Source organism: Microcaecilia unicolor, chromosome 1, assembly GCF_901765095.1.
Source record: "Microcaecilia unicolor chromosome 1, aMicUni1.1, whole genome shotgun sequence".
NCBI classification, from domain to species: Eukaryota; Metazoa; Chordata; class Amphibia; order Gymnophiona; family Siphonopidae; genus Microcaecilia; species Microcaecilia unicolor.
In genome coordinates, this window is record NC_044031.1 from 172,795,133 (window position 1) to 172,808,445 (window position 13,313).

The 13,313-nt window shown below is 43.6% G+C and overlaps 1 protein-coding gene across 3 annotated transcripts in view; it reads right to left on the reverse strand.

Moving 5' to 3' along the window:
- The window catches only part of SCRN1 (secernin 1), a 74,075-nt gene extending 60,985 nt beyond the window's left edge, over window positions 1–13,090 (reverse strand). Inside the window, exon 1 of one of the 3 annotated variants that reach the window (XM_030202534.1) lies at window positions 12,980–13,090. Coding sequence is in view for 1 of the 3 variants with exons in the window: in XM_030202528.1 (XP_030058388.1) it covers window positions 3,505–3,524 (20 nt within the window). In the remaining 2 variants the exon portion in view is untranslated. Of the gene's footprint in view, window positions 1–3,504; window positions 3,534–12,843; window positions 12,866–12,979 lie in introns of those variants that run through there. The other 2 variants (XM_030202536.1, XM_030202528.1) reach the window with 2 other exon arrangements.
- Between the last annotated feature and the right edge of the window lie 223 nt (window positions 13,091–13,313).

Here is a 13,313-nt window from a genome sequence, read left to right on the forward strand (position 1 = left end):
AGAATTGCAGAAAAGGATCTCGACAGGACAGTGCCAGGAGCTCAGACACCTGTCTCGCCGAAGTAATGGCCACCAAAAAGACCGTCTTTAGGGTCACATCCTTCTCAGAAGCTCGCCTTAGCGGCTCGAAGGGCGGACACTGAAGGGCCTTTAAAACTAACCCCAGGTTCCAGGCCAGACACGGAGCCCGCACGGGAGGATGGAGCCAAAGCACCCCTCTAAGCAACCGTGCCACATCCAGATAAGCAGCCAGGGAGAGGCCAGCGACCTTCCCTCGAAAACATGCTAAGGCTGCCACTTGAACACGCAGGGAATTATAGGCAAGGCCTTTTTGTAAACCATCCGGCAAAAAGTCAAGTATCGGCGAGACAGAAGCCCGCATAGGTGTAATCGCTTTAGAAGCATACCAAGCCTCAAATTGGCACCAAATCCTGGCATAAACTACGGAAGTGGAATGCTTGCAGGCCTGTAGGAGAGTGGAAATGACTTTACTGGAATAACCCTTGTCTCTCAATTGCGCCCTCTCAATAGCCATGCCGTAAGACCAAAGTGGCAGGCGTACTCCATGGTCACCGTCCCTGTGACAACAGATTCGGTACCAGAGGCAAAGAAAGAGGAGCCTCTACCAGCATCCGCTGGAGGTTCGCATACCACGGCCTCCTGGGCCAATCCAGGGCAATGAGAACCACCTCTCCTTGATGTAGCCAAATCCGCAGGAGTACTCGCCCTATCAAGGGCCAAGGAGGGAACACATACAGGAGGCCCTGAGGCCAGGGTTGAGCCAAGGCATCCAACCCCGCCGAGCGAGGATCTCTCCGTCTGCTGTAAAAGCACGGGACTTAGGCATTTGCACTTGAGGCCATAAGATCCGCTATGGGCGTCCCCCACTTAGCACAGATCTGAAGAAACACTTCGTCTGCCAGTTCCCACTCCGCTGGTCGATTTGATGCCTGCTTAGATAATCGGCTTGCAAGTTGCTCTGACCTGCAATGTGAGCTGCTGACAGAAATTGCAGATGTAGCTCGGCCTGCGCGGGCAGTGCTCTGCACTGAGTGCCGCCTTGTCGATTTATGTAAGCCACTGCTGTCATGTTGTCCGACAGAACTCTGACAGCCAATCCTTCCAGGGTCGAGTGAAAAGCCGGAAGAGCCTGGAAAATCGCTTTCAACTCCAAGTGATTGATGGACCACTTCGACTCCTCGGGTGTCCAGAGATCCTGGGCATGCCTTCCCCGGCAATGTGCACCCCAGCCCTTCAGGCTGGCATCTGTTACCACCAGGCACCAATCGGGGAGCGCTAGCGGCATTCCTCGCCACAGCATGCTGTCTGAGAGCCACCACTCCATACTGAGCCGGGCCGCAAGGAGCCACGTGAGTCTACACTGATAATCCTGACACATTGCAGACCATCGTTGAAGCAGGGAGCACTGCAGAGGTCTCAGGTGCGCTCTCGCCCAGGGCACCACTTCCAAGGTGGCCGTCATCGACCCTAACAGCTGGACAATGTCCCAAGCGCGGGGGCGAGGCATCCTCAGGAGCAGACGGACCTGGTTCTGAAGCTTGCACCGCCTTTGCTCGGGAAGAAACACAAACCCTGAAGCTGTGTCGAACCGGACCCCCAAATATTCTAGAGACTGAGAGGGGGTCAGGTGACTTTTGGCTATATTGACAATCTAGCCCAGAGATTGAAGTACTGAGACCACTCTGGCTGTTACCTGATGACTTTCCTCTGTCGAGTCCGCTCTGATGAGCCAGTCGTCTAGGTACGGGTGAACCCGAATACCCTCTCGCCTGAGAAAAGCAGCTACTACCACCATAATCTTGGAAAAGGTTCGGGGAGATGTGGCGAGGCCAAAAGGCAAGGCCCGAAACTGGAAACCGCAAACCGCAAAACGAAGAAACCTTTGGTGCGGGGGCCAAATAGGAATGTGCAAGTAAGCTTCTTTCAGGTCCAGACACGTGAGAAACTCTCCTGGCTGTAACGCCGCAATGACGGAGCTGAATAAGCTGGGGAGATACTGAAGAGGCAGATGCAGCTAGCTGGCCATGAGGCACTATGGTTTTTCAGTGCTATCTCCCCCTGCTTGTTGATGGACACAAACCATTCGTAATGGATTCATCTGCTTGATGACAAGGAAACATATGTTTATCAGATGTCAAGCTTCTTTGGGTCACAACAGTTAAGTGCACGCTCCGGTTAACTGTAGTTCTTTGGTCCCAGGCCCTTGCATTTAAGCAGATTGCACTGTATAAAACTGTTAAAAAAAAAAAACAACAAGACATATACAACTTGAAACTGGTGGTATTTCATGTGAAAAGTCTGTGTATGTTGATGAATGTTAATGAAAGCATCAATAAAGATGACTCGGTTAAAAGTTTTAAGTAAAATGGCATAATTACTGAAAAGATTCTTTTTTTAAAACACCTTTTTTTCTTTACTTAGAGATCTTAGGATATTCATTTCAGAACTAATAAAAGATAGCAGTGAATTCTGTATCCTAGCACCTTATGTGTTAGATGATAAAAACTCAATTTGGACTAACTGGTAGGGAGACTGATAAATTAAGACATTTTAAAAACTGATAACTAGTATTTTAAATTTTGTTGACACTGCCATGGGGAGCCAGTGTAATGCAATATGAAGATGAGGGTGAAAGGAAGATGGGAAACAGATGGTTCAAAGGTAAAAAGAGGGAGACTAAGGGATGTAGGCCAGAAGAGAAATGGAAAAAAGCTGAAAAGGAAAGTTCAGAGAGAGATTACAGTATGATGTGATAAACAAGACAGAGAACAAATGGAAAGGATACCCTAGAAAAAAAAGAATAAGAGGAAGGGGAAGGAGAAACTAGAACCAATGTGATTAGAAAAATAGACAGCAGTCGTATTGAGGATAAGGAGGTAGTGACTTGTGTGTTACCTTTTTCCTCAAGAACTTCAAAAATTAAGAGCATCATCAAATCCCATTGGCCCATGTTGCGATTACATGGCATGGCGTCTATACCATGTTTTGCGTACACGAGGTCCCGAAATTTGGGTGAGTTACTAAAATATAAAGACTATGTGGCTGGTTCTGCCCACGACAGAGGACATTTTCTGTGCCATGGATGCAATTATTGCCCTTATGCGTGGGTTACTAAACAGCTCATGCACCCGGTTACCAACGAATAATACATTTGAGAGAAAGAACAGATTGCGATACTGCACAAGTTATTTATGGCATTCAATGTCCCTGTTTGTTGTGGTACATCGGGCAGACAAAAAGGAAAATCAAATTGAGAATAGGGGAACATCTCACAAAAAGGAGGCTCCGCGGGTGAGCCACTGGGATCAGATGGGACACAAAGAGGAAAATTTGAGATTTGTGGTACTAGCTTGTATACATCAACCACGTGGTGGTAATATTGTCTCAATTCTATTGAAGAGGGAAGCTCAATACATCTACAATTGGCAGACTACATATCCCAGAGGGCTCAACAAAGCTATTGATTGGTGGGCGGTTACCCACCTGTGAGTAATTTGGAACATAAGTCTCCATTGCGCATGTCTCGGCGTGCTTTCAACTAGGATCAGGACTGTCGACTGTTTTGCATCTGGTGGCCTCTGGATTTAAAGTAAGATTATAAAACTTTAACGAATATAAGAGCAGTTTGAGAATACGAATGATAAGAGCATTACAGATTAAACTATTTATTTTTGTGTTTCAGATCCGTTCTCCTGAAGACGCTGATAGGCGAAACATGTGACTACATGTTGAGAGCGTGATTAAGTTATGATGGAAGTGTACACATGATTTTAATTGCACAACAATTACACAGCATAAAAAAAAAAGAAAAAATGAGTTATATAGGACTGGGACCAGCACCGCTGTTCGCTGCATTTTTGTAGGAGTTGCCCTGCCAGCCCAAGTTAAGTACATCTATTATAGTTTGATTTTGAATATCCAGCAGCATTGACATCTTTCGGTAGGTAGGGAGGGCTGACGGTGCGATGATGTTGGTTGTGGTGGCGAGTACACTGCTGGACAGCAGTTCTTGCGTACCCAGTTCTGAGCACTGTTCACTTTAATTTAAGTTAATATTTAGTCCTAGCTCTGTTAGGCTCTATACTATCTTAGTTGTTTAGGTGGGTGGTTATATGTATGTATACTGAGTAGGAGTTTAACAGGTTTCTATTTTTTAGGCATAGAAAAATAGAATGCCAGACAGCAAATGTGAAAAAAATGCTTGTTTTTTTTTTCTACATTTGATCAACCTCCTTTCATGTAAGAATTATAAGGCAGTGAACAATACTAAAGGAAAAAGGAGAAAGAAAAAGGAAAAGAGACACTCTCCCCCCCCCCCCCCATACACTCAATGCATGGAAACAAATACACAGAAAATACAAATATGCAATTAGACAAACCAAAAGGTCCTACTATAAGACTTAACTTAGACCGGATAATAATGATCTTAAGAAAATATTTCAACGCGTAAATAAGTTACTGGACACCACCCCGGTCACTACATCCAACACAGACATCCCATCCGCAGATAAACTGGCTACCTACTTCAAGGACAAAATAACAAAACTACGCAGCACTCTCCCTCATCACAACACTGGCATTGAAAACTTCTTCAATGACCTAGACCTAATCCCAGGTGGATACCCAGCCGACCGTATCTGGTCTACATTCAATCTACTCACCATTGAATCAGTTACACAAGCGACTCACAGATTCGCCAATACCCACTGCAAACTGGACACATGTCCCAGTCATCTACTTAAATCCGCCCCAAGCCGATTCACAGAAGACCTCACACTCCACCTAAACTTCACGCTACAACAAGGTCTCTTCCCCGAGGAATATGGTAACATACTACTTACCCCAATACCAAAAGACACCAAGAAAAAGACAAACGACATCACCAACTACCGCCCAGTTGCATCCATCCCTCTAGTAGTAAAATTGCTGGAGAGTTTGGTGACCAAACAGCTTACGGAATACCTGGACAAGCACTCAATACTACATGACTCACAATCAGGATTCCGCTCCCACCATAGTACCGAAACTGTCCTAGTCACTCTCCTGGCCAAATTCAAACAGGAAATAGCCATAGGTAAAAGCATACTTCTCCTTCAATTCGACATGGTAAACCATAATATACCACCACTAAGACTCCTCGGTCACGTCGGGATTGTTGGAAACGTACACAATTGGATCAAGGGCTTTCTAACCACCAGAACATACCAAGTAAAATTAAATTCAAACATATCACCACCGTGGAAAGCAGACTGTGAAGTACCCCAACGACATAGGCGGTCGGTGGCCCAATTGTTTGGGGAGGCTAAAGGGGGTGGGGTTTAAATCCACAATTGTCTGATCACACAGAAAAAAATAAATAAAAATGAAAGTAACAATTAATACCTTTTATTAAATTTAGATATTAGATATGTATCATATGTCAAAGAATAAAGTGGTTGCTCAAAGCATATACTAACCACAATCGCTCAACTGCAAAACATTATGCACAACTTTGTGCAAAAACACACTCAGAACCTTACTGTACCATAAATATTACCTGGGCAGAACCTAATACACCAATATACCACCCATACGGAAAATGCAGACCGTCAACAATATGAAACAAGGATCATAATATCACAATTCTCATGTAGAGCCACAAAACATCCTAATTCATGTTTAATGTGGGATAAAATGCCATACATAAGTAAATAAATATAAACATTTAATGTTGAGCACCTGATTCTCAAAGTGGACATATTCCAAACACTATAATGAAAATAAAATTATCTTTTCTACCTTTGTTTGGTGACTTTGTTTTTCTGACTATGCTGGCCCAGTATCTGATTCTGCTGCTATCTGTCCTCTTAACTCCGTTTCCAGGGCTTCCTTTCCATTTATTTCTTTACTTTCTGCCTTTCCTCTTCATTTCTTGTCCTACATCCATAAGTAAAAGCTGGGTCCTCCGCAGACTTGACTGTCCAGTGGATCCAACTTCTTCCTATTTTCTTCATCCATGCGCAGTTTTTCTCTCTTTCTTTTCCCTCATCTCCTTCCTCACTCTTCCCTCCTCTCCATCCATGTCCAGCAACTCTCCTCTCCCCTGCCCCCCTCCAGCCATCCACGCCCAGCCATCGATTCTCTTCGCTCCCCTGCCCCCCCCCAGCCATCGATTCTCTCCTCTCCCCTGCCCCCCCTCCAGCCATCCACACCCACCCACCCATTGATTCTCTCCTCTCCGTTCCCGGGCAGATTTTCTAACAGGAGCTGCTCATCCAATCAGAGAGCTCTATTTGAATGCAGATTAACATACAGACACTCTAATGGGAATTTTTAGTCAAAGACACTTGCTAAACCTTTCGTTTTTGGATCAAAATTCACATTTGTGATCAGAGCCATGCCCTAACATTAAGGCTGTAAACATTTCCAACAATTTTTACCCATAAATATGCAAATGAGAACCTCCCAAAAACAGACTAATTTGCATATGGCTTGAGCAAATTTGAGTACATAGCATACCAATCCCACTTCCTAGCACCTAAATTCTGCAATTAGATTTAATGCAAAATACTTTTAAAACTTATTTTTAGCACTTTTAAAATTTCAGAGGTCAGTGCAAGTCTTTTTGGTATGAAGTGCTCATGTGCAGGAATTCATCCTAGTTAAATATCTCCCTGGCAACCCAGGACACCTCCAGCCAACTCCCCTGCTCTGCTCTCCCAGCAGTAAGGTAATCAAATTACAACTGGTTATACACAAGGCTAGAGACGGCTTTCACTGCAGCTGCTGCTAAGCAGCGGGAGAACTACTACTACTACTGTTTAGCATTTCTATAGAAACAGCTGATCCATCCTGCTGTGGCTGGGGAGGCATAGCCTCCCCAAGCCTCTTATACCGGGCACCTATGCCCAAGGATCACCATTATCACCAATACTCTTCAACATGATGATGATCCCATTGGAAAAGTCCTTGAGGCCTTAACCCATTCATCTATGCAGATGATGTTACAATCTACATTCCATTCAGACATGACTGAAATAACCAATGAAATAAATGATGGCCTGATCATCATGAACTCCTGGGCAAACTCATTCCAACTGAAACTGAACACTGAAAAAAAACACTGCCTTATCCTCTCATCTCAACATAACTACAAACCCACAACCTTAAACACCCCAGGACACACACTCCCTATTTCAGATAGTCTAAAAATACTCAGAGTAACTATCGACCGCAACCTCACTCTCGAGAGCCAAGTAAAAACCGTAATAAAGAAAATGTTCTACTCAATGTGGAAACTCAAACGAATAAAACCTTTCTTCCCGAGGGATACCTTTTGTAAACTAATACAACCAATGGTCCTGAGCCATGCAGATTACTCTATGCGGGATGCAAAGAACAACTCACAAAAAAAAAAAACTCCAGACCGCCCAAAACACAGCAGCCAGACTGATATATGGTAAAACACGATTCGAAAACGCTAAACCCCTTCGAGAAAAGCTGCACTGGCTCCCAATCAAAGAACAGATCATCTTCAAAATCTGCACTTTAGTCCACAAAATCATTTACGGTATAAGTCCCAGGATACATGACAGACCTCACTGATCTACCAACTAGAAACAGACTCAGATCAGCACGATCATACCTAAACCTACATTACTCAAACTGTAAAGGGCTAAAATACAAAACAACTCACGCATCTAGCTTCTACTACATAAGCGCACAACTATGGAATGGACTCCTGTATGCAGTGAAAACAATACATGACCACCTAAACGTCAGGAAATCACTGAAAACCCACCTTTTCAAAAAAGCTTATCCCACCGATCCAACATAAATCCCCACACCCAGCAACACAGCATAAACAATGATTGTACTGGACAATTTACTATCCTCTTCCCTCTCGACCCCATGATGCCTGATACACTTCAACCTCATGTGACCACAACACAATCTTGTATTTGTTATCAACCGTAATGGCAAACGCCTTTACGATACTTTGTAAGCCACATTGAGCCTGCAAATAGGGAAAATGTGGGGTATAAATGTAACAAATAAATAAATAAATAAAAATATCACTGTTAGTACCTGAGCTACAACCAATCTTCCCCTGACCCACCTGATTTGAATGAATATTCCAAGAAGATATAAAAAAATAAAAGTAGAAATCAGAGCTAAGACTCTTGCCCCAGATCATATGGTAATTCATTTCACAACGATGGGGCTAAAATTCTTGGAAAAGTGCTACTTCTTCAGCTCCACTCCCATCTTTACAAAACCAATGCTCTACATCCTTGGCAACATGGATTTATGGAACATCACTGTACAGAAACTTGTTTAGTATCAACAATTAGCAAAGTAAGAATTTATTGGATGGCACGAGCTAAAACCAAAATCCAGTATTAGGCATATTGTGAAGTAATATAAAACTCATTTTCTGTATATAATAAAATGTTGAGCACTTAGCTGTGGCTCGACGGTGGCCAAACCCATTTCAAAGCATGGATTGTACACTAGTTTATGTTGAAAGTTTTCGTTATGAGTAATAGATATATATTTACTTTGTAGTGATCACTTGAAACCGTGATACCATCCTTTTGATATTTCAAGAAAGTTGATGCACGGCTCCTGAGGAAGCAGTGAAACGGGTTTGGCCACTGTCGAGGCACAGCTAAGTGCTCAATATTTTATTATATACAGAAAATGAGTTTTATATTACTTCACAATATGCCTAATACTGGATTTTGGATTTAGCTCATGCCATTCTCGAATGTAGCTCATGGTGAGTTCTATTCAAGTACAGTAGGTATTTTCCTCTCCCTAGAGGGCTTATAATTGAAGTTTGCAATTAAGGCAGTGTAGGATTAAGTGACTTGTCCAAGACCTCAAGCGGCAGTTGAATTTGAACCCTGGCTTCCCTGGTTCTCAGCCTACTGCGCTAACCATCAGGTACTGCTAATACATATTCCAAATATGTTTGGTAACAACAATAAAAGGCAGTACATCTGAAGCCTGGCGGTCATTTGGCAACCTACCAAAAACATTGATAGGCAAATCATTTTATGGTTGCTAACCACAGGATTTTTTTGGAACATCATTCAATAGATTATGTTCAATGTGCAAATTACCACCTGTAGTGGGGGAAGGGGGGCAATTGGTGCAGTTGCACCAGAGCAACATAGTGAAAGAGTCCTTCACTACTGTGTTCAAAAGTGCCCCCATTGTTCCTTTACTGCTAACATAGGGGTTGCCACTTTAAGGATTTAAACTTGACCTGCCAACCTCCTCAAAAATCTGAGTCACCAACTACTTATGCAGATTTAACCCTCCCCTCTCTCTCTTGGTCCTTCAGCCTCGCACCAGTGCCTATCTTACAACAAAAAAATGTCTGCTCCTCCTGACATCACAACCTGGCTATAGCATCTGTGTCCTGGAACATGTTCTAACATTTTTCTTAGTTCACTGGTCACACCTATTCAGACCAGAGGGATTAGGCTTTTCTTTCACCTACAGCATTCTGTTAGTCTACTATACCAACCTTTGTCCAGACTTAAGACTGCTAATCCATGCTTATCTGAAAAGTATCATCTTAGCTAAGAGCCAGTAAACCAAAACAATTTTGTAAAATGCCAAGCCACATGGATCACTGGCTGGAGTTGTCATCTAAGTAGGACAAAAGGAAGAACAACAAGATTTCACTTTCATCCACCCTTCTTGAACTTGTATGGGTTTCAAAAAGACAGTCCAGAATCAAGTCTCGTACCTTCTTCAGTTGTTAGATCTTATTTCTCTCTTCCTCAGGTTACAGCTATTAGATCATACCTGGAGAAAGAAGCTTTATTTACTCTTACACATGCTCCGATTACTAGACGCCTTGACTACTGCAATGAAAAGGCCAAATGCCGAGTGACCTAACAACATGTGTCAGCTTTGGGATTATACTCAGTAAAGGAAAAAAATGCAATGGAGCCCTGGGCATTAAAAAAGTAGCTTCTTGGAGTTTTCAGTTCACTTTCTGGTAGCATATGCCTATTTCTAATTTGTGTCAGCTATTCTGTGTCTGGTGAGGCTCTGTATTTTGCATGTATAACCAAGGTGAGACTCTAGTTATGTACAGGTTCTGTACAGGAATCTACAGCAATTTGGCAAATTTTGTTCCATTTTCCCAGCAAGTGTATCAATGTTCTAGTGCCCATTACTATATTTGCAATGTTACTTTTTTGTAGTTAGATTTGCTGCTGTTTGAGCGCCATTAATTAGGGTTGTTTATTATAACAGGATTATGTGGGGCCATGGGGGTCTGGGCCCCTGTAGATTTGACCCTGGACCCCCCCCTCCCGCCACCAACCTGCCGTCGCCTACCTTTGTTGGTGGGGGACCCCAACTCCCCCCAGCCGAGGTCCTCTTCTTCCGGCGCAAGGCTTCGCTCTGTTTCTGAGTCTGACGTCCTGCACGTCAGACTCAGAAACAAAACAAAGCCTTGCGCCGGAAGAAGAGGACCTTGGCTGGCGAGGGTTGGGGTCCCCCACCAGCAAAGGTAGGAGACGGTAGCGGGGGAGGGTTGGTGGCAGGAGGGTCAAGAGTGTCGTCGGCGGGGGGGGGGGGTCAAAGTTGGTGATGATGTTGGCAGCGGCGACGGGGGGGGGGGGGAGGTAAAATATGCCCCCTCACCTCGGGCTCTGGACCCCCCTCCCACCGAAGTCTGGCTACGCCCCTGATTTACGTATGCCACTTTGATGGTCTGACCCTAAACAGGATAACCAAATAAAATCGAACTTTGAACCTTGGAGAGAAGGATGAATAGCCCTGTGAGCAGGGGCTGGCTGTCTTCTTTATTTCAAAGACGCCCAAGGAAACAGGAGAGGCTGTAAGAGCCCAAAAGGGGTGATCAGCTGGTTATCAGCTAGGAGCATGGCCATCTCATAAGCTGGCTACACTGAACCAAGCTACAAGCTTAAACCAAGGGAGAAAGAGGAACTTAGATCTGGATAGATCAGCAACTGAGGGAGAAGAAATGCCCAGGATTCCAACTGTTGGAAATGAGACACATAAACCAGGTGCATCCTCTCTCTTTATCCAGGAAGACGCCCGTCCAGGTGCATCCCTCATATCCCAGATAAGTGGCATGGTTTGCTATTTTCTGAACTACTTTCTTTGATATAGGACCTCAACCACTCATAAGACCTTCCATATACAGAGAGTTTATTACTTCAGGATATGTCTATAAATGAAGTAGTATGTGATGTTCCTAATGAGGCATCAGGATTTGAATATTACAGTAAGAAATTATGTGGGGGAGGGTTTTAACAGGATCCCTCTGGTGGGAGGGGGATGAGTTATTCTGTTGCTTAAGGAATCTCTATGGGCGTGAGTTCTGTGTCTTAAATAACTAGCAATGGCATATTTTGTAGACATTGTGACTGCTAAGAGATGGGGTGCCAAAATTGTTGCTGCAGTCCTGATGGGACAGAGAGCTTCCCAAGGTTACAGTTACACCCAGATAGCAAGTATGATTACATCCCTACTCATAATTGTGGATTTCGAGATCAAACCAAGAAAACTCTGGGTGATAAATATAGGTGTGGGGGGAAAGGATATCCTCCCAGAACGAGTAGCATATGGAATTGTTTCACCAGCATCAGCCTGAAAACATTGACATGCTTTGCATCTCAAGGGGCTACAGAGAAAATGCATATATTTATAAATGGGCGAGGGAACTTCCAGAAAAGTGCAGTTTGGAGGAAGTTTTATAACAGATACAAAACCTGCTTCAAACTGAACCTCACTTTCAGTAAAGTTCCTTCATCCTCACATGTCTCTCAGGACTCAGCAGCTATTTGCTCCCATAAAACATCAGACATGAATTATCAGAGGCACACCTGACAACAGCAGATTCAAACAGAAAAGAGATCTTCCTTAACAGCTTCAGAAGCTTCCCTAGGAGTAAAACTTTGGGGTTTGTCATCAGACTGCTTTGCCAGCAAGCCACAGTCAAGCATACAAGCAATCTTAAGATCAGCAAACAAATCTCAACAAAGGAGACAATGTATCAGATAGAGTAAATATTTAATCAGAAAAATTATTCTTATCCGATTCTCCATTAAAGGATAATCGGATGGAGCAGAGACAATGAAGCAGAGAAGAAATTCATGTGCCAGCAAAACAACCACTACCTTGAATAGGGTGGTCCACATTTAACACTATCTGATGTGTCAAAGCCACTAAAAGGACAATTAATGTTTATTTGTTGAACCAAGCTGGTGTCTGATGCGTGTGTACTCCTATTTACTTGGTGATGAAATATCATGCAATTGTGAGTAGATGAAAAACCCATGTTAGAATCCAGTAACCCAAAGAATAACTGATTACAAGAAATACGGAATAGTTTGCTTTAGAGATGGTGTATTAAACCATTTTTTTCCATTTTGAATAATTAAAGAAAAAACGAAAACAACGCAATCGTCTCTAGAAAAACATGAAAAAGAATACAATTTTTCTACCTTTAACGTACGTCTGACCTTTACTTTCCCAGTAATATCTCGTTTTAAAATTACGTTTACAAACATATCTTTTCAGCAGACGGGCAAAAATGGGTAATTTAAATACCCAGCAATAACAATATTTTGCCTAAAAGCTTCCCTGGCGGTCGGTTCCAGCAGCTCACCTCATCACCATCAAGCCTTATGAAATCAATGAATTAAACATAATAACGTTCCATTGTCCGAGCCGGTATTCTTCGGAAAATAACATTGTTGCAACAATGCAAAGGCGTCGGAACGACGTGAACCAGCCGGACCCGCACCCATCCAACTTTTCTGCTGCACTGTGCAGAAAAACGGATACCTGCATACCGGCACTGTGCACTGCCAGATTAAATTAGATTGACTGAATACAACAACGCTGCCAAGTGAACATTTTCCCCACTGCCACCAAATGAGGCTCCAGTTTTATTGTACGTATTTTTTTTTTTTTTCTTTACCTCTCACTCTCCCGTACACAATGAGTCACACCTTCCCCTCCTTCCTCGCGTCTACTCAGCTGAGCTCCCACGCCTACCGGAGGAAAAGATTGGTAAGGTAATGTAGGGCGAATGCAGCACAGTATTGCGCCTGCGTACGAATAGACACGTCACGGCGTGAAAACCAATCGCCGCAGCTTCCGGTTCCGCAGTTGTTGCTCTTGCGCGTGCTGGCTGCAGTGCAGGGGGCCTGGACGTGTTGCACACAGCAGTAGTGCTGCCTTTGCACACGAAAGGTTGTTGCTCGTCCTGTCCTTGGAATTAGTGCTGTTATGGTTTGGTAAGGCTATATGAG